We start from the raw sequence: 24,935 nt of genomic DNA, 5'->3' as shown, positions 1-24,935 counted from the left end.
GTGACCGAGTACCACCCCACGGCGCCAAGTGCCGCACCCGGTCTTTCGCACACTCCCGCAGGGAGAGCTCCTCCGCCGGCTCCCCCCCCGCCCAGGAGCCCACACGGCCTCGCGAGAACGGCGCCACCTCTCGCGCGACTTGCGCAGCGCGCGGTTTTTGTTCTCGCGAGGCGGGCGGTGAGGCGGCGCGCGCGGGAGCGGGGCCATGCCCGCTCGCAACGCGGGCAGCGGCAGCGGTGAGGGGCGGCCGCGGTGAGGGGCGGCCGCGGGCACCGTGCGCTCGTTGCAGAACCGCTAGGAGCCGAGATGGGGGAGCAGGCAGAGGAAGTGGTGATCACGCCGGCCATGCTGAAGGAAGAGGAGCAGCTGGAGGCGGCGGGGCTGGAGCAGGAGCGGCAGATGCTGGAGAAGGTGAGGGGCGGCCGGCCCCGCCCGGCGGCAGGGGTCCCGCGGGCGGCGGGGTTTGTCGGGGTGCCTGGGGGCCGGGGCCGTGCAGCTCCTTGGTTTTCAAAACAAACAAACAAACTTGAGGCGCTGGTAAAGGCCTTGCTGTGGTGTATAAGCGCCTTTTGATCATCCACCGGCGGCCTTCATTTTTCTTTTTGTTTTTAAAGGCTGGCTGTGAAAACTTGCACTTAGGGAGAAGTCTCCCGCATTTTATACGCATTGAAATTTGCAGTGGGAAGATTGCATCTTTGCTTTTGTCGTTTTGAGTCTAAAAATGTGAGGTATAATGCTTATAAAGTGAGCTGATTTCAAAAAGGATAGTAAGTTTGCATTCTTTTGAATTTCTGTCTGAAACATTAAGGACAAAACTTTTTTGGTTTTGTTTCTAAAAGTGTACATAACACTTCTTTTCCTCTTCGGTTAAAGCAAGCTCACCAGCCAAACGGCCTGAGCAGAGTTCTGCAGATCCTTTCCACAGTAAGCCTGGTTATGTGTTTCTTTCAGTAGCAGGTATATTTTATGCAGACCTGACGAAGTAGTCTAGCTGAGAAAGCCCAGCTAACAAGGACCAGGTTTATGCCAGTCACTGGCTTGGTCTGCACTCCTGCTCTTCCCTGCACACAGCTGAGCGGGAGCTGCCTGTGGCCTGGCATTGGTGGCAGGAGAAGCGGACATGTGATCAGTCCGGGAGGCGATGTTTGGTTTGTGTACCTTGGTGTGCCTGTGTTACAGGAAATAAAGACTGCTTCGGGGAAATGGTACCTCCCACCGCAAGTGATGCCATCATTACTATGCTTCATTTCCCTCTTGCTGAGAATGTCTTCAAGTGTTGATGATACTAACCAGTCTGTTGAAAAGACCAGTCTGTTTCGGAGTGAGACATGAGAGCATGATGCTTCTGGACCTTTGCTGATCCCGTATATAGTATTCTGATAGCATGATAATTTGTGTTGTGTTTCTGACATAAGGAAATATAAGCTTGAAAGGACTGTTCTCTTAAATGCTTTTTCGATAATTGTATTCTAAGGAATCACAGAATTGTTTGGGTTGGAAGGGGCCTTGAAGATCTTGAGAAGTTCAAGGAACTATGTAATAGAGAAATTAGGTTATGGGTTTTTTCCCCTATCTTAAGAATTGATACATTATTCTAAGGGCCTGAAAAATACCAGTCTCTTAAGGCCTGGAACTAGTTTTGATTATTCTTTTTTTTTACTTACTCTAAGACAAGTTAGGATTTACAAAGGTATGTTTTGATGATGCATTATTTTGTGATACTGTAGTTACAAACGAATATTGATTCTCTCAGAAGTCTCATAATATTCTTTGTTGCAAACAGTAAGTGATGATGTAGCATATTGGAACTTCAGGTATTCCTTGATGAGACTAGGAACTAAAAATTTGGAGGTAATACTTCTGGAAGGTAAGGAGGAAACCCTTGTAGAGCAAATTTTCTCATTGCACAGGAAATATTGAGAAAAAGACTTGAAATTTTAATTTCTTTCACAAAGACCACTTCTGTGACTATGCTATAATGTGGGTTTTTTTTGTATTCTCCATTTCTTGAGAATCCACAGGACTTACCTCTAGCAAGAATGTAGCTCCGTTGTCCTGTATGCTTTATCACCTTTTCCCTGTGCAGTCGGGGGCCAGTCAGACCAAGGGGATTTACTCTTGTAGTTACCACAGGCTTACTGGGGGGCAGCTTCTGTGTTTCCTATGCTTGTCACTTCGGCAAGCCCCCTGCCAGGTGACTTGTACTGCAGTTCAGCAAAGGAGTTGCTAGTTCTTTTTGAGGCTTAATGGTGAACCAAAAGTGACCAAAAGTGTCAAGGTTTTGACCTTTTCAGTCAAAAAGGAGAAAAAACCTGCTGTCATAAGGCTTTAAGGGTTGAATCAAAAGGCACAGTGAGATGTCGTTAAAGTGCTGTTCATCTTTGAGTTTTCTCCACTTGAAATTTTAGAAGTTGGTTGAGGAAAAAGTCCTTCAGTTTGACCAAATAAGAATGCTGTGTTCACTCCAGTAAAAAGTGAGCAATAGCAGTTTGTTGAAAAAGTGGGTTAGTTTTAATTATATTCTCTCTTGGCATTGCCAACAAGAGTTAATCTTTCTGAGCTCAGATACTTGTCATCTGAAGGTAAAAACCTGGACTGGGGAGAGCAGAAACAAAGAAAGTCAGGAGACTACAGTCTCCTCCCCTAGAGAAATTGTGGGGATAGATCTTCCTCTCTTAAAAGAACAAGGTGATTGCTACTTGATTGGTATTAGAGAAGATCAGGTTCTGATTTCTGGGGGGTCAGACATTCTCCACCATTTCAGTGTCTCACAGTTTGTCCCGTGATTCAGGAAATATCCCATTTCCTTACCTATTAGTGTATTTAGTTTCAGAAGAGTCCCTTGTTTTTCTCTGTCCTAGCGTGCCCTTCCCCCTGTGTTTCTTTTGAAGGCAGTGACATAGATAAGCATCCTGTAAAGCTCTGCACCTTGTCTCTCTGGGTTTCTCTTGGAGATGCTAATTTAAAACTTTTCACTCTCTACAACTACTGTAGACAGGTGGCGGGGGAAGGGTCTCTCTTCTTCCGGGTAACAAGCAATAAGATAAGAGGAAACGTCCTCGAGTTGAGCCAGGGGAAGTTTAGATGGGACATTCTTGGAAAATTTTCTTCACGGAAGGGGTGATCAAGCACTGAGACACTCTGTCTAGGGAAGCGATGGAAGCAGCGCTCAAAAAGCGTGGAGATGTCGCACTTCCGAGGCGTCCTTAGTTTAGTGGTTTAGTGGTAACTTGGCAGTGCTGGTTAATGCTTGGACTCGATGATCTTGGGTCTTTTCCAAACTAAATGATTCTGTGACTTGTTTGGTATCTCGGTTTTGCAGGCAATGTTAGATGAATGCAGAAGGGTGAATGGTTTTTACTTTTTGGGGGTGTCTTGATGCAAGTTTTAAAGAGTAATTTGCAAACTTCTAAATGCACAGCCCTGACTAATTCAGCAGCAGTTACTATGAAAAGCATGTGTGGATTTTGTAAGCAAAGTGAGTGGAAGTTACTGTGTTCATACTGGCAATTGACATGAGCTCTGTAAAACCGTGTGATAGTTTTGTAGCTGTCTGTATATCTTGCTCTTCATGAGAAACTAACTTGGTGTAAATGTACATGAAGGGATATAATAATACTAGGGAAGCTGTGCTGAAATTTGCCACGTAGGGTTTTTTCCCTCAAAAATTTTGCAGGCTACAAATAAACTGAGATTTCATTTTTGCGTTGGAGTTGAGGCATCTCTGAGTCCTTGAATGCCATGTGCTGCGATACTGGGGTGTGTATGGTGCATATACAAGTGAATGCAACCCTCAGTTACTTTGACCTTACAGCACTTCATACTTACAGCACTTCATAGCGTGAGTCCATACAGTCACAAATCTTGGAGTGTGATGGCTGAAAGGAAATGGGTCTGTGTGTGAGAGCTTCAGAGTTAATGCTTTTAACACAAGTAATGGTTCTTCAGTATAGTCACCATTGTATCTGTAAATGCTTGACATATCTTTTTGTTGGCCAGGCTCGAACTTCTTGGGACAGAGAATCAAGTGAAATGCGCTATAAGAGGCTTCAACATTTGCTTGAAAAAAGCAACATCTATTCCAAATTCTTGCTAACCAAAATGGAACAGCAGCAGCTAGAGGTAGGTGTGTTCTTGTCTTGCAGTAGGGATTCTTAAGGTACTGTCTGTTTTGGATTTTTTTCCATCCAACTGTTTGAAGTAAAAATGTTTTTAAGATTGCATTAGTAACATTAAAATCTACCGGAACCTATTGCACAGGAATGACATGATGCTTCATGTAGTGTTCAGAATTTGTTCTATAAATTAAAAGATGAATCAGACATGGAAGAACATGAATTATAATTTAAAGTCACAGTGTAAAGGTGGCACTGATGCATTTACATTTCTTTTGGCCTGAGTGCAAAGAAAGGAGAGCAAGTGTTTCAAATAAGAACTGAAGTTTGAGGGAGCTAGAAAACATGGAGGATAGATGGTACAAAGAACTGACTAGTAGGAAGGTGAGTAGCCTGTTTGTGTTATTAACTGAAAACTGAGGAGTACTTCAAAGTACTTCTCTAGTTGAACTGTCAGCTTGAATTCATGGTTATTGTATTGCTAGAATGTGTATTTCAGTACTAAATCTTGCTCCATTTGATAAATACCAAGGTCTTCTACTTTTTCTTCAGGATCCTTTTGCTTTTACTTCAGCAAGCAAAAATAGTAGATGGAATGAACATCTTAAGTTCTTCAAGACATGAAAGCACTTCTTTGTTAAAGGCAATCTAGGCTACTTGTATTGCTGTCTGTTCTGCAGTGAATATGTAGTATGTGTAAGTTGGATAAATGGAAAACTTACTGCAGTAGATTTAACCTTCAGGAGTTTGCAACTGGGAATATTTTTGTTGAAATCTTTCTAAATAACTGTATTTAAGTGTTTAAAGTATTTACTGACAAGCACTTTAAAGCAGTGCCACTTTCTTGTCCAAATTTTGCTTTATTGTTTTAAACTACATCATAACAAACTTAGCGGGGTTGCAAAAACAAAGTCTACAGAGTACACGTAACTTGGAATTAGCAATGTAATCTGTCACTTCTGTAGTGGATAGTACTCTTGTGGGTGTTATGGAAAGGTAAGAATTGCATGTGTGGTTTTTATTTTATTTAGGAACAGAGGAGGAAAGAGAAGTTAGAAAAAAAGAGAGAGATGATGTTGAAATCTGCCAAGGTAAGATTGAGTAGCTACTTTATGCAACTTTCTAAATAAAAGCTTGAGAAATTACAATGTTAGTTTTGATCAAGGTAAGTAAAATAAATAAGTTTGATTGTCCAGTATTTGACTTGCAGGATCTATCTAAAATACCATATTTATTTTAACTGTAGTAAAGCTGTTTGAAAGTGCTTAAAAATTGTATACCATGACAGTCATTTTTACGGGATGTTTTTGACTGGTTATTATTAGAGAAAATATATTAGAGAAAATGGTTTCAATTTGTCTTGAGGAGTTTTATGTTTTAGCAATGATTGCTTTGTTCAACCAAAATAGTGAATAAGTAACAAGAAAAAATAAGCAGGAATTTATTTTTCTGTGTTTTTGAAAACTGCTTAGTAGTAGAAAATTTCAAGAAGCGTTCAAAGTAATGGTAGGAGTCTGATTACATCTTTTTATCTATGTCATGATAATTAGAGATGTATAAGATGATGAACCTCTTTCTATGGTTATTTTCTAGGGTCAAAATCTAGTTGATGGCAAAGAGGAGAAATCAGGTAATGTATTAGGCTTTGCCTTTTTTCAGTACTGGTGGGTTTGATTTCCTTAATGTTTGATGCATTGTATATACTCAAATATTATCTTACAGGTGCAAAAAAGAAGAGAGGAAGAGAAGATGGGACATACAACATATCAGAAATTATGTCCAAAGAGGTATGCCCTAACTATAAACAGGTTGTCTGGATTTTTGTAGCACTTTGAATGGATGAGCCAATTTCTGTGACATCTATATTTTAGAGCACTCCATTCTCATACATTGCTACCAGATATTATCAGCCATCAGTAGTCTGTCTGTGAGCAAAGATGTATGTAACAAGCATTGTTGTCACAGCTGTAGAAGTTGGATACTCTATGTTTTTTCAATTCTTTAACGGGGCAACCTATGAAGAATCTACATTGCCAGTTGAATTTTCAGCTACCCTTTGTAATTGAAATTTATTACCTGGTGTGTGGTCTTGTTTTAGAGTCACTTGTATGATTAATGATGTTGTATGTAAAGCTTTTTAAAGTATATTCAGATTGAAAGGTGAATGAAGAGATTACATGAAATGCAATTTTCAGTAGCCTTTAAGGTTGAAAAGCACATAAGCATGTTTTCTTTTCCCCTGTTTGTTTCCAGGAAATATTATCAGTGGCAAAAAAAAGTAAAGTGGAAAATCAGGTATGTTGACACATATTGCAGTTTAAGAGTGCTAAGCCCAAAGGGAGGGAGGGCTTTTTATATTTTGTAGTATATCCCTAAACTTTACCTGTAAATAAACATCTTTGCTAGTTATTGAAGTCCTGAATTAAAGTTTAGAAAGGTAGTATAAATGAATGCACTTAAAATACTTAATTTGGAAATCCAAGGTGAAAACTTATAATTTCTTTTTTTAAAAAATTGACTTTGGAGGTATTTTTACTTTATATATTGTTAGTAGCTTCAGAAATAAATGAAATAGGAATTTATTAAAAGGATTTGTGTTGGTATTTAAGACTTTAAAACAGTCATTTTTAAGCAGTCAAGTGTGGACATAATATGTGAGGTCTCTTTTTTGCTTCTGTAGTTCCAGAGCTGCATGCACAGTGTGAATTGCTTCCTAACATTAGACCAGGTTACAGAAAGGAAAGCCCTTCTGCTTACAGAAGGGAAATTGCTGCATTGAATGCCAGCCTCTGTGAGGAAGGTTTTAAGTCTGTTTACTTTTATGGGTAGAAAATTATAAGCGAAATAGCTTCAGTATCTGTCACTGCCCTTGAATTCTAAAGAGAATAAAGTCTAGTCTTGAGTTGACAGTTGATTCAAAGGAAATCTTTGTGTTAGAGATTGAATTACTTCATAGCACATTAAGGCTGGTGTAAATTGGGGAGAAGTATGTCTTAGCAGGCTTTGATGTGCATTCCACTTGTCACATGTTCCTTGACCTTCCTTCTGCAGGATGAAGGCTCTGCTGACAACCTGCATCCAGAAGACCTGCAGAAAAATGGAGACTCAAATAGTGTCATTAAGGACAGGTTGTGTCAAGCTGTACGACACAGTGCCAAGCAATTTCTTGATCCAGTGCGAAAGTTTAATGGACAACCAGTGCCTTTTCAGCAGCCAAAGATTTTTACTGGTGGTGTAATGAGGTGGTACCAAGTGGAAGGCATGGAGTGGCTAAGGGTATGGATGCAATTGAATTTGAGCAGAATTGCTGCTGATTAGAAACTGGTGCGTAGGGGAAGAGATACTAGAAGTCTATAGTTGGTGCAGGGAAGGTGAAGAGGAGAGAGTTATGATCTTTCATGGTACAAGAATCTGGTGTTATGAAAAAATTGTCAAACAGCAAATAAAATGTTTCAGTGTGGGAAGGATATTGGTGTTTCTAAGCCTTTCTTTATAGGCTTTCTGGCTGGTGTTCTCCATCTTCCCTTTTTCCATCTATTTTCTTGTTCAACTCAACCTCTCCTTACAAAAAGTTTGTGAAAGCAGAAGGACTATACATCCTACTGAGGAACAGTCTTAATTGTTTCTCTTAAGGGCTTCAATACCACCTAGCCCAAATGTATTCAAAGACCTGTTACCTTTGCAGGCTTGACACAGATGAATTTTCATTCTCTGTATCTTGGACTCTTAACTAGTAATATTAGCACAGTGTGTTGAAAATGTGTTGTCTTTAGCTTCTGAAATAAAAAGCTATAGGAACTTGCCATCAAAATTACCCACATACATTTTTAACTTCTACCTGTTTCATCATGCAAGCCAAATTAAAAAAATCATGAGTCAAAACTAATTTAATTCTGCTACTGATCTCATATTTCTCTTAGATTTTTTTCTTTGTTTTTCCTCCCTACAAGCATACACAGTCTGTTTCAACAGGCTTAGACTCGCCCCTCAAGTGAGTGCCACTGAACTTACTCACTTCTGTTACTGGGAAGTGCCTAGTGAAGACCAGCCTCTTCTGAAGGGAAAACCAGTTTCCTTAGTTGGGCCCTCAGTTATAATAACCTTTTTATGTATCTTTATTGAATAGTAGAGTGGCCATAGAGCAATTCTTTGTCTTTCTGTTCTTTGGTGAGAGGTTCCTCTGCTATTTGCAGAATAGGTAGTGTCTGCACAGAAAGCTTTAGCTGGAGCAGGTGGCAGTGTTGGCCAGGAAGTGCACCTTGTGAGGTAGCTACAGGAGTTCCATGCCTGCAGAAGTTCCTTGAATACATACCACTGAAAGGTCAGCACAGTCATTTGGTCTTTTGGAAAGCAGAGCTAAGTGAACCTTCGGAGCTGGGATGAGTAGAACCTTGGGTAATGCGAGCTGTACTTGCAGTTAGTGCCTTCTGGTGCAACACTAAATGACGCACTTCCCTTTGATATTGTTCTGGTTTTTGTGCCCTAGTCAGGTTCTTAGTTGGCTAGGAATACTTAGATCTACATGAGAATATCCAGCATTTACAAGATGCATGTATTTAATTTTATAATAGAATCATCTTCATCTGATATATAAAATGGGCCTAGTAGAGAGTTTCCACAGATGTTACATTCCTAAAGATCTTTGTTTTTCCAAATGCGTATTGATTATCTTGCATTTACTTTTTTATTTTTTGCATATGCAGATGCTTTGGGAAAATGGTATTAATGGCATTTTAGCTGATGAAATGGGGCTGGGGAAGACAATCCAGTGTATTGCAACAATAGCGCTGATGGTGGAACGAGGGGTCCCTGGTCCATTCTTAGTATGTGGTCCTTTGTCTACTCTTCCAAATTGGATGTCTGAATTCAAGAGATTTACTCCAGAGGTAAAAGAAATTAAGACTTTTCTTCTTTCTTAGGTTTAAAAGCACAAATTGTTTCATTTCTATTCTAATTCTTTGCCTTGAAGCATTCTCTATATAGAATATAATTTTAATTGTAGTTGTTTATATGGCTACTACAGACTGTGCTGTGATTTGCTGTGTATTTACAGCCTTCATGGAAGAGATCTCAATATTTCTGCTGTCTTCCTTTTAGCTTAAAATGGGCATCGTGGTCCTGACTTGTAATCTCTTTTTTTTACAGATTCCACTAATGCTCTATCATGGAACTCAGCAGGAGCGTCGTAAACTGGTTCATAAAATACGCGGAAGACAAGGATCACTGCAAATCTATCCTGTGGTCATTACTTCCTTTGAAATAGCAATGCGAGACAGAAATGCCCTGCAGGTATCCAAGTTCTCTTAGCCCTGGAACTGTGTTGTGCCTCAGTACTGACAGCAGTGCCTTTGAACACAGTAAAAAACCCACATGCTGCCTGTACAATAAATTTCATACTGTGGCATGTATATTGGCATTCACTTCTGTTTCCTTGGTAGTAGTAGCTCTGCAAGTTAATGCTAAAGTGCTTCAAACAGGACATTATTCTATAAGCAGATAGTTACAGCATACCTGCTCTTTTTGTTACTGTCCTGTAGGTGATGGTTAAGGATATTTAGAGCAAGAACTATACTTAGTGTATAAATATCATGGTTAACATCACAGTGATTGTTTCAGGAAGATGAATTTCTTGTAGAAGTTTTGTTTTAACCACTTAAGCTTTCTAAAAGGTAGTCACATGAAGCGGATGTGTGGCATTAACTGTTTGTGCTCAGCTCTGGTAGTCTGGCAAAATGAAAAACAGTAAATAGAACCTTTGTAACAGGCAATATCAAACAGTGCTTATCTTATTTGTGCTTCTTAATTAATCTGATGCCTGTTTTGATGGAATAAAGCTAAAATTTACTGATATGCCCTTTGTTTTCATAGAGCTGCTACTGGAAGTACCTCATAGTAGATGAAGGTCACAGGATTAAAAATATGAACTGCCGCCTTATAAGAGAATTGAAACGATTTAACACAGACAATAAACTCCTGTTGACTGGCACTCCTCTGCAAAACAACTTGGCAGAGCTTTGGTCATTGCTTAACTTCCTCTTGCCAGATGTGTTTGATGATTTGAAAAGGTAGGTTGCAGTATGATGGTGGAAACTATTTCGTTTTGTTCTGTTTGACTGTTATTATGACTCTTTAATAATTAAACTTACCAGCATGTGAAGAGTTGTTTTATGGCCTAGTTGTAATCCAGTATGATTATTTGGTGGCAAAGGCTTTGAAATGTGTCTTGCCTCACACTTAGTTGTTTCAGAAAGGAAGGAATTAATTGTTGTCTCCCTGGATAGTGGAAGCTCAGCTGTGAACGAAGACGTGAGCATTTGCGGTGAGAGATGTTTGTTTTATCATAAATGCCTGGTGCTCCTTTTTGGAGATTCTCAAAGGTGTTGGATGAAGCTGTGTTGAGGCTGGCAGACACAGGACCCGCAGATCATTTTCTGCAGCAGTAGGGGTCAGGTGTAAGAGTGCTGCCAAAAGAGTGTTTTGACTAATTTTTGGAAAAAGATATGACCTAGATGGAATATAACAGATGATAATGACTATTCCAACTAGTACAAGTATTTTTACACATCACATAAAACCTCAAGCTTCTGAATTGACAAGTGTATTTCAGACATTCCTCCAATACACCTTCTATTCATGATGGATGTGAGTGCTTTATTTTTTTTTAAATCACAGAATAAGAGAAGAATAGATACTTCATAGCTATTATTCTTCATTATTTTAGTAAGCTATTTTTTTCCTTGCTTTGTTTTTATAGCTTTGAATCCTGGTTTGATATTACCAGCATTACAGAAACTGCTGAAGATATTATTGCTAAAGAAAGGGAGCAAAACATCTTGCATATGCTGCATCAGGTTTTCATTTATCCTTCATTTTGTATTTTTTATTATATAGTTATAACATTGGCCATTCGTGTCATGAAGTGTGTCAAAATCTTGTTTGTGATGCTGAATTCTGGTCTGAGGTTTTTATTGTGCCACTTCTGGACTTCCTGAGAGTTGTAGGGTGTTCTTTTCAATCTTTGCAGCACTTACAAATGCTCAAGGAGCAATGTATCTCTTTCATAGCCATTCATTTTTATTCTTGGAACTGAATTGAGTTTAGTCAAACTTAATTGCAGTTACAGACTTCAATTCACCAAGAGATTTAATCAGTGTATTTATTTTGTTAGAAGATAACTTTGAGGGAACTTATGTAACTATTAGGTGTTGAACAAAATAACTTTTGACAAACTAGTTATATAATGTGGTTGTCTTCAAATTTACACTTAAAGCTCTTTTTTTAAGAGAGTGCGTGGAAGTAAAGGCATACAGACCTGTCATTTTTCCGTTATAAGCTGCTGGTGAGGGATCTAAACTGTATCTTCTGTGTATAATTGTTGATGACAATTTATTTATTTTGTTAAAGGTTTAGGGCGTTTTCAGAAAAACTTGATTTAAGAAATATAACAAACAAAATGAGCAGTTTTTTTGAAGATTACTTTCATTTACTGGAATTTGTAAGAAAGGTCTGTAACGTAGTTACTACTGCGCCCCTACTAAGCACTTCAGAATTTTTTAAATGTTAAGGGGTGTGTTTCAACACATGTTAGTACCAGCATGTGCATGAAAATGTTCAGTAGGCACACATATTAAAAAATGAAATATATGTGCAAATTAACTCTCGCTTTAAATTGGCAAAATAGCGTCACATCAGTAGGCCTGCTTCTGTGTTGTTGTCTTGTTTTCTTTGTTTTAAACTAGCTGTGTTGACAGCTTTGAGTAATTGTAGCATCTGCTCACCATTTCAGATTCTGACACCTTTCTTACTGAGAAGGCTGAAATCGGATGTTGCTCTTGAGGTTCCTCCTAAACAAGAAGTTGTGGTGTATGCACCGCTGGCAGAGAAGCAGGAGACTTTCTATACTGCCATTGTCAATCGCACCATTACGAAACTGTTTGGAAATAATGAGGTATCTGCTGATAAGGATATTAGGAATGTACTTGCTTGTAATAGTTCATATGCAAAACTGTATTGGTACTACTTCATTACAGTTTTAACTAAACCTTCTTTTATTCTTAAATTTTTAGTCTGATCTATTAGTTACCTATTTCAATAGTGGCAGTTACTGTGATAGGCCTGTGCCACAGAACTAAAACAATATAAGTGTAAATATGTTCTTGATTACTTGTAGCTTGGGAGGGAAAGAGCACTGTTTTTACAGAGTTGAGTCTAAGTTTCAGCTTAGAATCAGTAAAGTATGAATGTAGCTTTCTAAAATCAAACAAACTTCCAAAATCTACAGTTGTAGACCTTTACAATTTGGCTGCATCTTCTACATAGCCAAAATTTAAGCTGCTGAAGTCTAAATAAGTGTTGCATGATGCACATCACTGAGGCGTCTTTTCAGTTTTGAGAATTCCTGGATTAGCACAGGCCTTTGATTCTGAAGCTGGCTGCTGTTGATGGCAATGTTCCCATTTCCCACAGGAAGAAGTAGTTGAGTTGAGCTCTACAGGCCGGCCAAAACGCCGTAGTCGGAAAGTGGTTGATTATTGTGAAGAACATAATGGTTCACCTGATGACTTGGAAAAATTAATCAGCAAAATGCAAGAGGAAGTAGAAAAAGAGAGGTGCCTGTCTTGAAAGATTTTTTTTTTTCTTGTTGTACTGTCTGTCTCCCTCTTAGTTTGCTTCCACTGCTTTGCTTACTGAAATTGATCAGGAAGAATGACATTTAGTGATTCACAATCCTTGTAGCTTTATGGTTTGTTTCTTTGATTTTCCCTGGTATTCACTGAGCCATGATAGCAGTGATTATTGTACCAGCACTCACTGGCTCATTAGAGTTACAGTTAACATCAGGACACTATTGTGGTTTAACCCGAGGCTGCAGCCAAGCACCACACAGCTGCTCATTCACAACTATCAGTGGGGTTGAGGAAAGAATCAGAAGGGTAAAAGCTGGGAAATGTGTGGTTTCAGATAAAGATAGTTTAATAGGGAAGGCAAAAGCTGCACATGCAAGCAAAGCAGTACAAGGAATTAATTCACTGCTTCCCATGGGCAGGCAGGTGTTCAGCCATCCGCAGGAGAGAATGGTCCCATCATGCACAGCAGTTGCTTGGAAAGACAAACAGTGTCACTCCAAGTGTCCTCCACTTTGCCTTCTGTTGATGGCTCTAAAATGGTTGAAAGTCTCTTGGGCATAAGGAAAATCTTCAGGTTGAAAAGTGTTTATTTTGCTAGATTTTTATTCTAGTCTGATGTAGCCTATGAGAACAGACAATTAAATCTGTTAGTGTTAGATTTATGGTATGCATGGATACCTTATGTTGGAGACACTACTTACATGTAGAAGAGCTAAATAGCTGTATTCATTGTGATTCCTGCGATGTAGCCAAATTGGGATAGACAGACATCTGATTCTGGAACATCTTGGGTATTGCTCCCCAGGAAATCTGACCCTGTGGTCTGGTGAGGGCTTGCTTCTGTTCCCTTTTCTGCTGGGTGACTTGCACAAGTCAAATTCTGCTTCTAATTACTACTGACTGCTCTTTTATATTTTAAATCAATAATGGCAAACAGTTATTCCTTCGTTGCCAAGTGCGGCACTCTAAAGTTTTGTCTGGTAATACCTTTACGAATTATAAGGGATTTTGAGCACGTCACAGCATGTGACTCCATTGCTTGATTTTGTTGTAGGGATTTTTTTCCCTCAGATATTTGTAGCATAATAAGGAGACACTTTCAGTACTAATAAGATGATGTGTCTTTTCAAGGCCAGTGGTAGAAGTGAGCGTTCCCATGGATTCCGAGGTGAACCTTAAACTGCAGAATATTATGATGTTATTGAGGAAGTGTTGTAATCACCCCTATCTTATTGAGTATCCTTTGGATCCTGCGACACAACAATTCAAGGTACGCATTTTAAAAGCATTAGAGAAAATTTATTCCAGGCATTAAAAAGCAATAGACTGGGAGCTGATGGCGGTAAAGAATGACCTTTTCAATGTATTTGGCATATGCCTCCTATTGAATTCCAGCAGTATACTGAATCATTATTTGAAACTTCCTTGTAGCAGCAGTAGCAGGGACCTATTCAGCTGCTCTGCCATTCAACCTTTGCATAGTGGTGGCGTGGTGTTCTTCATTGTGACAGTGCTCTTCTGCTGGTGGAGAGTTATTCACACAATTGCTGACTTCTATTGATTCCAGGTGCTTTAGGGGCTGCCTCGGGATCTCCTCACCAGGGTTATTTTTCAAAACAAGTGCTAACCTTGGTGAACTGTTCATGAAGTAAATTGTACATGCTGCAGGAAGGTGCAGTGATAACGTTTAAGTGTGAGTTGTTGGCGAACTGTACCAAATAGAACAGTCATCTTGCTCAGAGAATGCAGCTTCCTTCTTCAAAAGGGAAAAAATCAAAGTTATATCGCAAAGACCAGGTGGTAGCTTAATCTACATAAAGCAGAATACAGAAAAGTATGAAATAATTTTGAATTGAAAGAATTTTAAAGAACTGGAAGTTGATTGCACATTCTAAATGTAGATGTAGGTTTGTAGGTATGTGTAGTCATGTTTTCTGTTTGGTGAGTGATAACAGAGCCTGCTGTGCTCCAGAGTATGCTATTGGAGTGTATCAATGTATTAAAGTCAGTGAATAAAAAGCAGATTCCCCAGTCAGGGACATGAGGGAAAATTAGTGGGTTGAAAATGGAGACTAGTTGACACCACCCACAGGAGTTAGTACTTGCTCAGGAAGATGTATTCATAATTACCACAGTGGCTGCTGTATCTTTCAGTCCTTAGAAGTTTCCATTTCTCTGCCTTTAGCCTATGGCAAGGATTAGATCTAGCAAGCTCTCTTGAAGAGGGGTTTAAGGAAGCAGTGGGAAAACTTGCTGTGAGCTTCTACCGCTGGCTAATGTGTAATAACTTGTTCAGTGGTGCCTCTCTGTGTCCAGTAGGTGGAAGCCTTAGTGTGTCTTAATTACAAACTGGGAAAGAAACAGCAGCACTATACCATGAGGAAAAATTAACATAAGGGTTTCTCCTTCCAGAAATAGGGTGAAAACTAATTAGTTTTAAAAAATAATTATTTGGGCATATGAAATGGTAGAGTTCAAATTAGTTTCATGATGATTTAAGTTATTCAATATTGTTTGCATAAATTAACATTACTTCCAATAGTATGGCTTTTAGTTAAGAATATGGTGCACACTTGTTTCAGTGAGATTTCAGAGAGCTTTTGTTGATGCTTCTGAGTTGAGGAAGCCATTGGTCTCCTTACCTCCTAATATATGATCCTCTCTTCCCTGTTCCAAGGTTGATGAAGATCTAGTTAAGAATTCAGGCAAGTTTCTACTCTTGGACCGAATGCTTCCAGAACTTAAAAAGAGAGGACATAAGGTAAAGCTGAAGATTATTGGAGGGATGAGATGCGGTCATCTTCCTAGGAACAGAAAATGTTATTAAGGAATCTTTCTGGTTTTGTAGGTCTTGTTGTTCTCACAAATGACTATGATGCTTGACATTTTGATGGATTTCTGTTACCTGAGAAACTTCAAATTCAGTCGACTGGATGGCTCTATGTCATACTCGGAGAGAGAAGAAAATGTAAGTAGATGGGCATGCCCTGTGAGCACATTAGCAAATTCTGCTTTTGCTGTGACACTGGGATATGATTGTGCACAGCATTTCGCCTTTAATAGGCAAAACACCTCTATGCTGAAAACTGTCTTCTACCTTAGTACCTGCAGCTCAGAAATACAGAAGAACTGAGGTATGCCTAACATGCAGTGCTTCTTAAAACCTCTGAAAGCTTGCGTTGTATTTTCTGTGTTCATCTTTTTAAACAGGTCTCATTAACCATTAGCCATGTTATGTTTGGTCCATCTACTTTTTTTAATAGATGAAATCTCTTCCAGATGCATCAATTTAATACTGACCCTGAAGTCTTCCTGTTCTTAGTGAGTACAAGAGCTGGAGGCCTGGGCATTAACTTAACTGCGGCAGACACAGTTATCATATATGACAGTGACTGGGTACGTTGACAGATTGTTAACCTCGTTATAGGTGTCAAAAATGCTTTCTCTTGCTGCTTTTGATAATAATTTATGAACCCATTATGGTATTTCTGTAACTTTAATGAGGTGTTACGTGAAGGCAATAGTAGCATGTTAGCATGTGCAAACATTTTGTTTGTGAAATAATACAACCTCATTTGAAAAGTCCTGGGTTACTGAATACAACAGTAGAGTTGGTTTCTGAGTTTGCCCGAGTTACCAAAAGCAGGAGGGTTTTTTGTGTTGTCAATACATTTCCTTCTTTTCATTACATAAATTTGAGTGTAGCTGGACCTTTTACGGGTTCCCTGTTTACAACAGCTGCCATGTTAGTACCAGCTCTATGAATTTCCTCTGTGGTTTGCTACATGTGTTTTAGCTAGCTAGGATTCTGCTGCTCTTGTAAATCTGGAGGCTGGGAAGAAGAGAGGTTTGGAAGGAAACAAATGAGGACTTCTGCATCTTCATTTTAGTAGACAGTGCTGCTATTTTCAGCTTCAGAAATGCCTGAAAACTTTAAAAATACATTTTCTTATCCTCTAACAAAGAAACCCAACACAAACCTACAACTAAAATTATCATCTAAATCTGTCATTAACCATGTCCATCTGTAGAAAACTGCAGCACATAGTGCAGAAGCAGTCCAAGCTGGCTGGGTTTCTCTGCCTGTGCAGATATAGCAGCAGAGCTTGTCATGGATAAGCTTAAGAGTCAAGAGTAGTAGAATTGTATTATACCATGTCTCTTCTGCTTCTACACTGACTCTGAGCTCTCCATTAAAAATGCTGCATGCAGTATGTCCTTTAAAAAAAGGATAATGGCATAACTGAATTGTTACTGATTTATTTCTTTATCTGCTCAGAACCCCCAGTCAGATTTGCAGGCCCAAGACAGGTGTCACAGAATTGGTCAGACAAAGCCAGTAGTTGTTTATCGTCTCGTGACAGCAAATACTATTGACCAGAAGATTGTGGAGAGAGCTGCTGCCAAGAGGAAGCTGGAGAAGCTGATTATCCATAAAAGTTAGTACCTTTCTCTTAGGACTTCATGTCAATATGTGTTGCTTCTTTAAATCTCAAGCTGTAACAAATTTCAGTATCCTGTTTGCCTCTGTCCAGTGTGTTACAGCCACAGAAGTCCAGTCCTGTTTGAACAACTGGCCAGTGCTAAATAGAACAATAGTCTTTGGGTTTATGTACAGAACAATGGTGATTCTTGCGGTGTTCTGGATTATATGGCTTGTCATAGTCAAAAGTCTCTAGAATGTGATTGCTTTCAAGCATCTCTTTGGGGATGAGTTTTTCTTGTACAGGTCCTATTGGAATCCTGATTTGCTTCTGTAGCTTATTCTGTTTGTCATTTTTGGACTGTAGCTCCTTATATATAGCAATTCCCAAGCATTAAGCTCACTTGAAGAATAGCAGTTCTTATAACTTGGCTTCTGAACAATAGCTAGTTTAATATTAAACTTCAGAAGAGGCTAAAAACTTCTCATCATTCTTGTATTTTCATATTGAGAGGCAACAAAGCCTTTTCATGAGGCATAAAGGGGCAAAAAGGCCACACCTCTTTGTACTGCACAGTCAAGCCTAAGCTGTGGTTTGCCTCTGGTTCTGGATGATGTTATCTTTGATAATTACTTTATGCTAGTATTACCCTTTTTCTTTGTAATCTTTTTGCTCTGCTGTCTTGGTGTGTCTGCCAGGGCTGCCTCTTTATAGGCATGTTATTGACCAGTATACTTTCTTGGTTTGGTTTGGTTTTTTTTAATGATTTGATAATGGTCCAAACTGAAGTTAAAACCCAAGCAGCAAGATGAGCACAGAATAGGCTCTAATAGATCACTGCCATGTACTAAGGGAGCACTGGAGACCGAGACTACATGTACTGCAAGGAAGATAAGTGTCAATGCCTTCAGTTTTGCAATATGTTCAATATTTATCTTGGCATCTATTGGTGTATCACATGTAAATCTTGCAGCTTGGGGTGTCACTTCAGGAACCTTTGGATTCATTGTGTAAATGTAAAGCTGATGTTACGGATCCTGTCATTGTGAATATCTAAAAAGTGTTGGAACTTAGGAGAAGCAAATGAGGAAGGAAAATCAGAAAACTAACCATGTAGGGTATATACAGTACAAATACTGGAGCTTAAGAACTGGATTTTGTTACAAAATATCATGGGGTTTTTTTTTGACGTTTATCTTGTGCTTCTGTTACATTGAACAAAGTTCTTGGGAAACTGTATTTTTCTTGCTATTATGGCAACTTGAGACCTGCACAGCACTGATTTAATAGCATATGGTTTGTGAAACTCTGAAAGCTAAAAGGGAGAGACAGCATCACTAATAAGGCATGAAAGGACCTGGAGCATGTCTGTCACTGCTGTAGATGTTAATGGGGGAGAGAATCCTATAGCTCAGACTGCTCTGGGACTTGAATCTTATTTGCACTTCACAGATAAACTCAGAGTTCTTGAAGGGAGATGGGAAAAGATGTAGAGAGGATTTCTGAAGCCAAGATACAGGAAGGAACATCAGTGTGATGAAAGGACTGAGTGAAGACACATTAATAAAATGGGTACATATGTTGATAAAACCTGAGGAAACTTGGCACACAACAGCAAGTCTTTCCAGTCTCCTTGAAATGTATGAGACTGAGCTTGATTTCATGCTCAGCTTTGGTTAGGTAATAATCTTGTGTAATGTTCTTTTAGTTGAACTGGCATCCAGATTTGCTGTGAATAGGTGCTAGCATAGTCTCAAGAAATCGGTCTGTGTCAAGGGTATTACTTTGTTATGTCTGTCTGTTTCGTTAAACTGAGGCCGTTCTCTCTGCAAACGATATCTTTCACGTATTTCCTGTCTTGTGGTTAATACAGTTTACTTTGTTTTACCAGTTTACAATGCAAAGGGAACAAACTTCAGCATCCACCATGTAACTTTATTTACAATGTTTTTACTGTAAGTGGAACTAATGGTTTTTCTGCTCTGTATGTTCATGTGGGCATGTTGAATTGGTGTTTCAATCAGTTCTTCTGCATACTACATATATGTCTACATACATAAGCATTATAGAAAGTGAAAGGTCTGCATGCAAATGTTCATGTACCTCTAAGTCTGTTAGTGTGAGCTGTGTTTATATGAGGACTAAAATAATGAAACCTAGCATTAGTTTTGATATTTGATAGTAATTTGCTCTAGTCTCTGTGTGCTTTCTTAAAATTTATTCTTTCTACAGATCAGTTTAAAGGTGGCAAATCTGGACTAGCACAGTCAAAAAGCTGCCTGGGCCCTCAGGAATTGTTAGAATTACTGAAATCCAGAGATTATGAGAGGTATGCAGATTTCATATTTTCATGGACCATGAGTTCGTAACTTGTAATTTACAAGCAGTGGTCAAGAGCCTTTTTGTCCTATGAAGTGCTATGTGGATCTTCATAGAGGAAAGAATGTCTTAGGGATTCTTCTACATGGGAAAACTGATGTCTATGCAATACTAACATGCTTTTATCTTTATTGAGAGATTATTTCTTCTTTAACAGGGAGGTTAAAGGATCTAAAGAAAAGGTAATCAGTGATAAAGATCTAGAGTTACTTTTGGATAGAAGTAATCTCATTGGTAAGTCTGAGTTTTCATGTTTTCTTTATTGTGTTCAGCAGTAAATTCATATTTTGTAAGAATCTTTGTATGTAGAAAGCTGACATAGCTTCATTTCCCTACGGCTGTGTTGTCCATTTGACAAAGGACCCTTTGGTCCCTTTGTTGACATTTTCAATATGGTTTGCTGGAGAAGAAATAACAGAACTTAGACAAAAATCTTCCAGAAAACCACATTCAGGCATGCTGTGCACTGAGCATATTGTGAAATGACAAGCATAGATTAGGAGGTGTTCTGCAAAGCAGCTTTCAAGGAGAGTTGCTGTAATTGATCAAAATATAAATTACTCTCAGGGAAGATTTATTCCAGCAAGCTTAAAAAATGTACTTTGATGCTGTCATAATTCAAAATACATTTATCTAATATTGTCTAACATTTTTTGGGGAAAGAAGTCAAGTCTAACATTTGAAGGAAAGAAATCAAGCTTTTCAGAGTTCCCATGGCTTGTGAGTGGATCAGCTATTTGGCAAAAAACCCCGACCAAACGACAACTCTTTTTTGAGGTTGTCTGCAAATTCTAGTGCTTGATCAGGCCAGGATATTATTGAAAAAAACTCTTTTAACTTTCCTGAGAGGAAAAATTCTTGTCAAGTTCATAGATCTGGAATGCTTTTGTATGATTTAGTATGCCTTGATTCCCTCAGCATCTTTAGCAGAACAAGACTCCCAAGCATAGATACAGTGGGGAAAAAAAAAAAAGTCATTACAGAATTTAGAAGTATAAATTTTAGCCTTAAATAAGTATGCTGTGTGTAGTTTGTGTAAAATTAATTTACCTTAGGAAACTCCTGCTATATTTTAGATAATTCAGGAAAAAAAATTAAGGCATTGTTCTGTAAAACTGCTTATTTCAGGCTGATAATACAGAAAATTATTCTTGATGAATGGGTATTAAGGTCTATATCTTTACAAGTTCAGACTGTGAAACAATCTGATTTCTCTTTCCAAGTTGAAGAAGGTGCTGTTTATCTTGTGTTATTAGTATGCAATATATTTATCATGGTTGCTGTTTTTCTTCTTTGCTATGCTAATCAAAATTAATAGAATAAAGTTGTCCAGAAATGTTAATACAAAGGTATTAGTCTGGCATCATATACAGAATATTTGCTATAGCTAACTGCTGTTAGTGCTTTGGAAAGCAAAATTCCAGCTCCCACCCTGATAAGCCATGATTACTCAATTTATATAAATGTAATACTTTTTCTTTAGCTTAGTATTCACTGGAAGGGTAATGAAGTGATTGCCATTGCCAGGAAGACAAGTTTGCATTTTTGGAAAGAATATTACTTATCAGAGCTGTAATTTTATGTTTCTCCTGGTAATTTCACTAAATAGGTTTTCTAGGTATTTTTTTCAGGAAAATGAGACTACTTCAGGCAGCTTTTAGACTTGCTTTTCTCCATTCACATTTAGCCAGAGATGTTGGAATTTCTTCCTAGAAGCATACAGCTGTATTTTTGAATACAAACTGCTAGTAACCAACTGTTGATGAAGGAGCAAAATTTTGTCAACTTGTTCTCCAACTCTGCAAAATGCTTTTTTCAACTTGTTTTCCAAATCTCTTTTCTGCTACACCTCTTATTGTTGACCTTTGATTTGTTTTAATCTTAGATCAAATGAAGGCCTCTAAAAAAATGAAAAAGGAAAAAATGGGTGTCTTCAAAGTCCTAGAAGAGTCATCAGAGTCCAATGCAGAATGTGTGTTTTGATATGCAAATGTGGCTTCTAAGTAGTCTTTCAGATCTTCCAGAGATGGTCACTTACACTTGCTGGTCCTTGATGCTGACTTTCCTTAAGGCCTTGTTCAAATCCCTTGTGTTCTTCCAGTGAATTTTAACCTGTTCTAGAGTATAATGCAGGTGATAGTTGTAGCTTTAGTAGGCTTTCATAAAGAAAATGAGCATGTTTCACATTTGCAGCTAGTTCTTGTACTCGGTGGTATAAACTGGCAAATTTGTTTAAAAAATCTTCCTGTGGAAGTCCTAAACTCCTGTTTCGTGATTGTTTTTTAAAAATACGGTATCAATTATAGTTTTATTTGGAAGGGAGAGAACATGTACCTTTGTTAAAAAGCCATTTGTGTAGCTTCTGTTTTTAACCTCTCAGAATTATTTTGATTAAATAAATATCTGTTTTGTTCTAAGGGTCTATGGATTTTGGCTTCTTAAACAAGCAAAGCTGATCCATTAATTCACACTTTCCTGCTTATTTAGCACATTAGCCAATGTCATACATATAAAGAAAAACAAACAAACCCCACAAAACAGCAGAAAAACACCCACACAGAAAACAGAAGCCAAGAAGCGATGAGCCTAAAACAGCCTAAATCTTTCTGGTGCAGACCTTACTTCTGTGTTGACTGCTGGTCAGCTGTGCAGCCGAGTTGCCCATCTGAAGCAGATGTAGGGAGCTACAAAGCTGTTGAAGAGTCTGGAGCAGAAGTTGTGGAGTGACTGAGGAGGCTGAGGGTGTTTAGCCTGGAGAAGGGAGAACTTGCCACTGCACAACTATGTGAAAGGAGGTTGTAACAAGGTGTTGGTCCCTTTTCCCAAGTAACAAGCAATAGGACAAGAGGAAATAGCCTCAGGTTGCACTAGGAAAGGTTGAGATTGTGTATTAGGAAGTTTCTTCACCAAAGAAGTCAAGCACTGGAACAGGCTCCCCAGGGAAGCGATGGAGTTGCCATCCCTGGAAGTACTTAAGATGTGGATGTGGCACTTGGGGACGTGATTTCGATGGAGCAGCAGTGCCATGCTAAGGGTTGGACGCCATCCCAAAAGTCCCAGTGCAATGATGACAGCTAACTCCTTTAGTTAAATGCACATGTAATAGCCTTTACCTCTTGACTGCCCTTCTCTTCCCAGAAAGTACTCCTTGGCTTTCACACACCCACATGGACATTCTGCACTTTCCCCTTCCAGAACACTTAGTTACCTTCATTACTTTTCTCTGGACACTCTCTGGCACCTCAGTGTCCTTCTTGTAGCAAGGGGCCCAGAAGTGGACACTGCACTGGATGAATCAGGCAGCTTCTAACCTTTCAGCTCTGGTTCGTGAAAATGTCTTTTAGGTGTCGTTTAAAAGCTGCAGTCATGGAATTGCAGCTGGAGATGTCACAGTTGCAGTTGTGCTCATTACATGGCATAGATAACACAGAAAAACCCCCTCTACCAACTCAGACTTCAGAAACCAGTTTTCATTCACTTCATGCTAATAATTACTCTATTGGCCTGATAGAGAAAGGAATCTGTTAATGAGTAAGCTGACTTTGATCTTTGCCTGGTGAAAGCCTTGTTTTGTTGGTAATTGCTGAAGACAAAAGTTTCTAATTTTTCTGTTCAGTTACTAATTACCTGGATAATACAACGTCCAGCATGTGCCTCTCCTGGGGATGGCTGAACACCTGCCTGCCCATGGGAAGGAGTGAATTCATTCCTTGTTTTGCTTAGCTTGTGTGTGTGGCTTTTGTTTTCCCTATTAAACTGTTTGTATCTCAACCTAATCTTGTTAAAGACAATAGTAGGTGACAGCTGCTCCCACATAGCCTACTTAACTTTTGAAGACTGATCTACCCTGCTTAACCTGCAATTTGGTGCAAAATCAAAGTAATCGGTGTAAAAAATGGCAGCTTGTGCTTTGTGCTGTGCTTTGTGAGACACTGGCAGGATGCTCACCCACTCAAATGCCCAACATGCTTCACATAGGAACCTTTTATGTGTTCTTACGTTATTGATAACTTCTAAAGCAGGCTGCTCAGTGTGGTTGAGAGGCTATTTAACCTATTTTGTTATTGTTGACAGACTGCAGATGCCAACTGTTTAACTCCTGAGGAATCTGGAGAGTCAGACTACATGAACACTGCAGTTGTCAAATATTTTGCCCTACCTCATAAAAGATAAATAACTTCCTTTTCTCAGCCAGCCACAGCAGAGAGTGATCAAAGTCCTCAAGTAACAAATGGGAACTTCCTCACCTAACCCATTCCCACGTAATAAATTGGATCAACTCTGGTATCCACATTAGAAACCTACATTTCCAGACTACTCCACAAATCTTTTGTAGTGCCCGAGTCCTGCGCCAAGCCCCCTGCAGTCAGTGTTCCCAGGGTGCTGCCAGCCTGGCTGCAGGAGCTCGGGCCGGTGACAGAGCCCGTGGCCCTGCACAAAGCAGGGCTTGTTGCCCGTTTGCAGGGCAGCACTGGGTGGGAGGGCAGGGAAATGCCAGGCATGGGCCAGGCTCTAACGCCCTTACCCCCAAAATCACGAGGTTTTCTGGAATGAGTGCTGTTTTGCTGACAGACACTTGCGTACAAAATAATGTAGTGACTTTGTAGGCACTGGAGGGCTCGGCCCAGGCTCCGGGGCCAGGACACAGAGCTCCAGATGGCCTCAGCAGCCAGCATTTTCCTGGAGAGCCCTGAGCCCCCAGCCTGCTGAGAAAGCAGGTGATGTGGAGCAGCCACAGTCCCACCGCTGGGCAGGAGACTTGGTCCACAATACAGCCAGAGCAGTTTGTGCCTACAGGGTCGCTCCTTCACCCCTGCAGGTCTGTGCTTCCCACCACTGTACTGGATTATTGTGCAGTCCCTCCTGCTAACACTGCAGCACAGAGAGCCTTTCCTTATGGAAGTGTGCTCTGGAGAGGTGAGAATTAACGCCCCTAGGCAGTAGTGAGGAGAGACATCATCCCAGCAGAAAAAAAATCCCTCCTCTCACCTTGAAAAAGAGCTGCTTGTGTTACTATCTGGAGTTTGTGCAGGTGTATGCTGATGTGTGCCAGCAGCCCAGAGAAGCCAGGCTTTTCCCAGGGATGAGCCAAACAAAGTTTGCTGGTTGAGCTATGGCAGCCTCTGCCCATAGAAGGAGCCTGAGAGGATGAACTAAATTTAGCTGGGTTGGTTGAATTAGTCCCCTGCCCAACCTGCCCAAAAGCTGCACTGTTTATCTGAACAACAGGATGCTTATAGGCTTGGTGTCAGGTCAGCTTCACCTCAGATGAAGATTGGGCTTGGGGTTGTGGTTTGAGCATGGCTATTCTGGTTTATTATCTTTTTGTTGTTTGGTTTTTTTGTGTGGGTTTTTTTTTTTTTTTACAGCACAGCTGTGCTGTGGTGTGA

The 24,935-nt window shown here is 39.5% G+C and overlaps 1 protein-coding gene across 1 annotated transcript; it reads left to right on the top strand.

Annotated features, from left to right (window-relative positions):
- Window positions 1-289: 289 nt before the first annotated feature.
- HELLS (helicase, lymphoid specific) lies at window positions 290-21,962 on the top strand. The gene is made up of 21 exons (XM_068197444.1): window positions 290-411; window positions 4,000-4,122; window positions 5,147-5,206; window positions 5,709-5,745; window positions 5,838-5,902; window positions 6,369-6,410; window positions 7,167-7,391; window positions 8,819-9,001; window positions 9,261-9,404; window positions 9,984-10,180; window positions 10,870-10,966; window positions 11,902-12,063; window positions 12,582-12,724; window positions 13,874-14,012; window positions 15,420-15,503; window positions 15,591-15,710; window positions 16,022-16,138; window positions 17,022-17,181; window positions 19,399-19,495; window positions 19,703-19,779; window positions 21,431-21,962. The coding sequence occupies exons 1-21, from the start codon at window positions 307-309 to the stop codon at window positions 21,526-21,528; spliced, it is 2,475 nt and encodes an 824-aa protein (XP_068053545.1). The 5' UTR covers window positions 290-306; the 3' UTR covers window positions 21,529-21,962.
- The last annotated feature ends 2,973 nt before the right edge of the window (window positions 21,963-24,935 follow it).

This window comes from Anomalospiza imberbis, chromosome 8 (genome assembly GCF_031753505.1).
Source record: "Anomalospiza imberbis isolate Cuckoo-Finch-1a 21T00152 chromosome 8, ASM3175350v1, whole genome shotgun sequence".
NCBI lineage: Eukaryota > Metazoa > Chordata > Aves > Passeriformes > Viduidae > Anomalospiza > Anomalospiza imberbis.
This window is presented reverse-complemented; position numbering and strand designations above follow the sequence as displayed.

Excerpts from the sequence above, each read along its gene's own strand:
- HELLS (XM_068197444.1), top strand. The coding sequence starts at position 307 with ATGGGGGAGCAGGCAGAGGAAGTGGTGATCACGCCGGCCATGCTGAAG. Across the intron at positions 5,207-5,708 it reads TGATGTTGAAATCTGCCAAG|GGTCAAAATCTAGTTGATGG; the intron begins GTAAGATTGAGT and ends GTTATTTTCTAG. Across the intron at positions 16,139-17,021 it reads TCATATATGACAGTGACTGG|AACCCCCAGTCAGATTTGCA; the intron begins GTACGTTGACAG and ends TTATCTGCTCAG.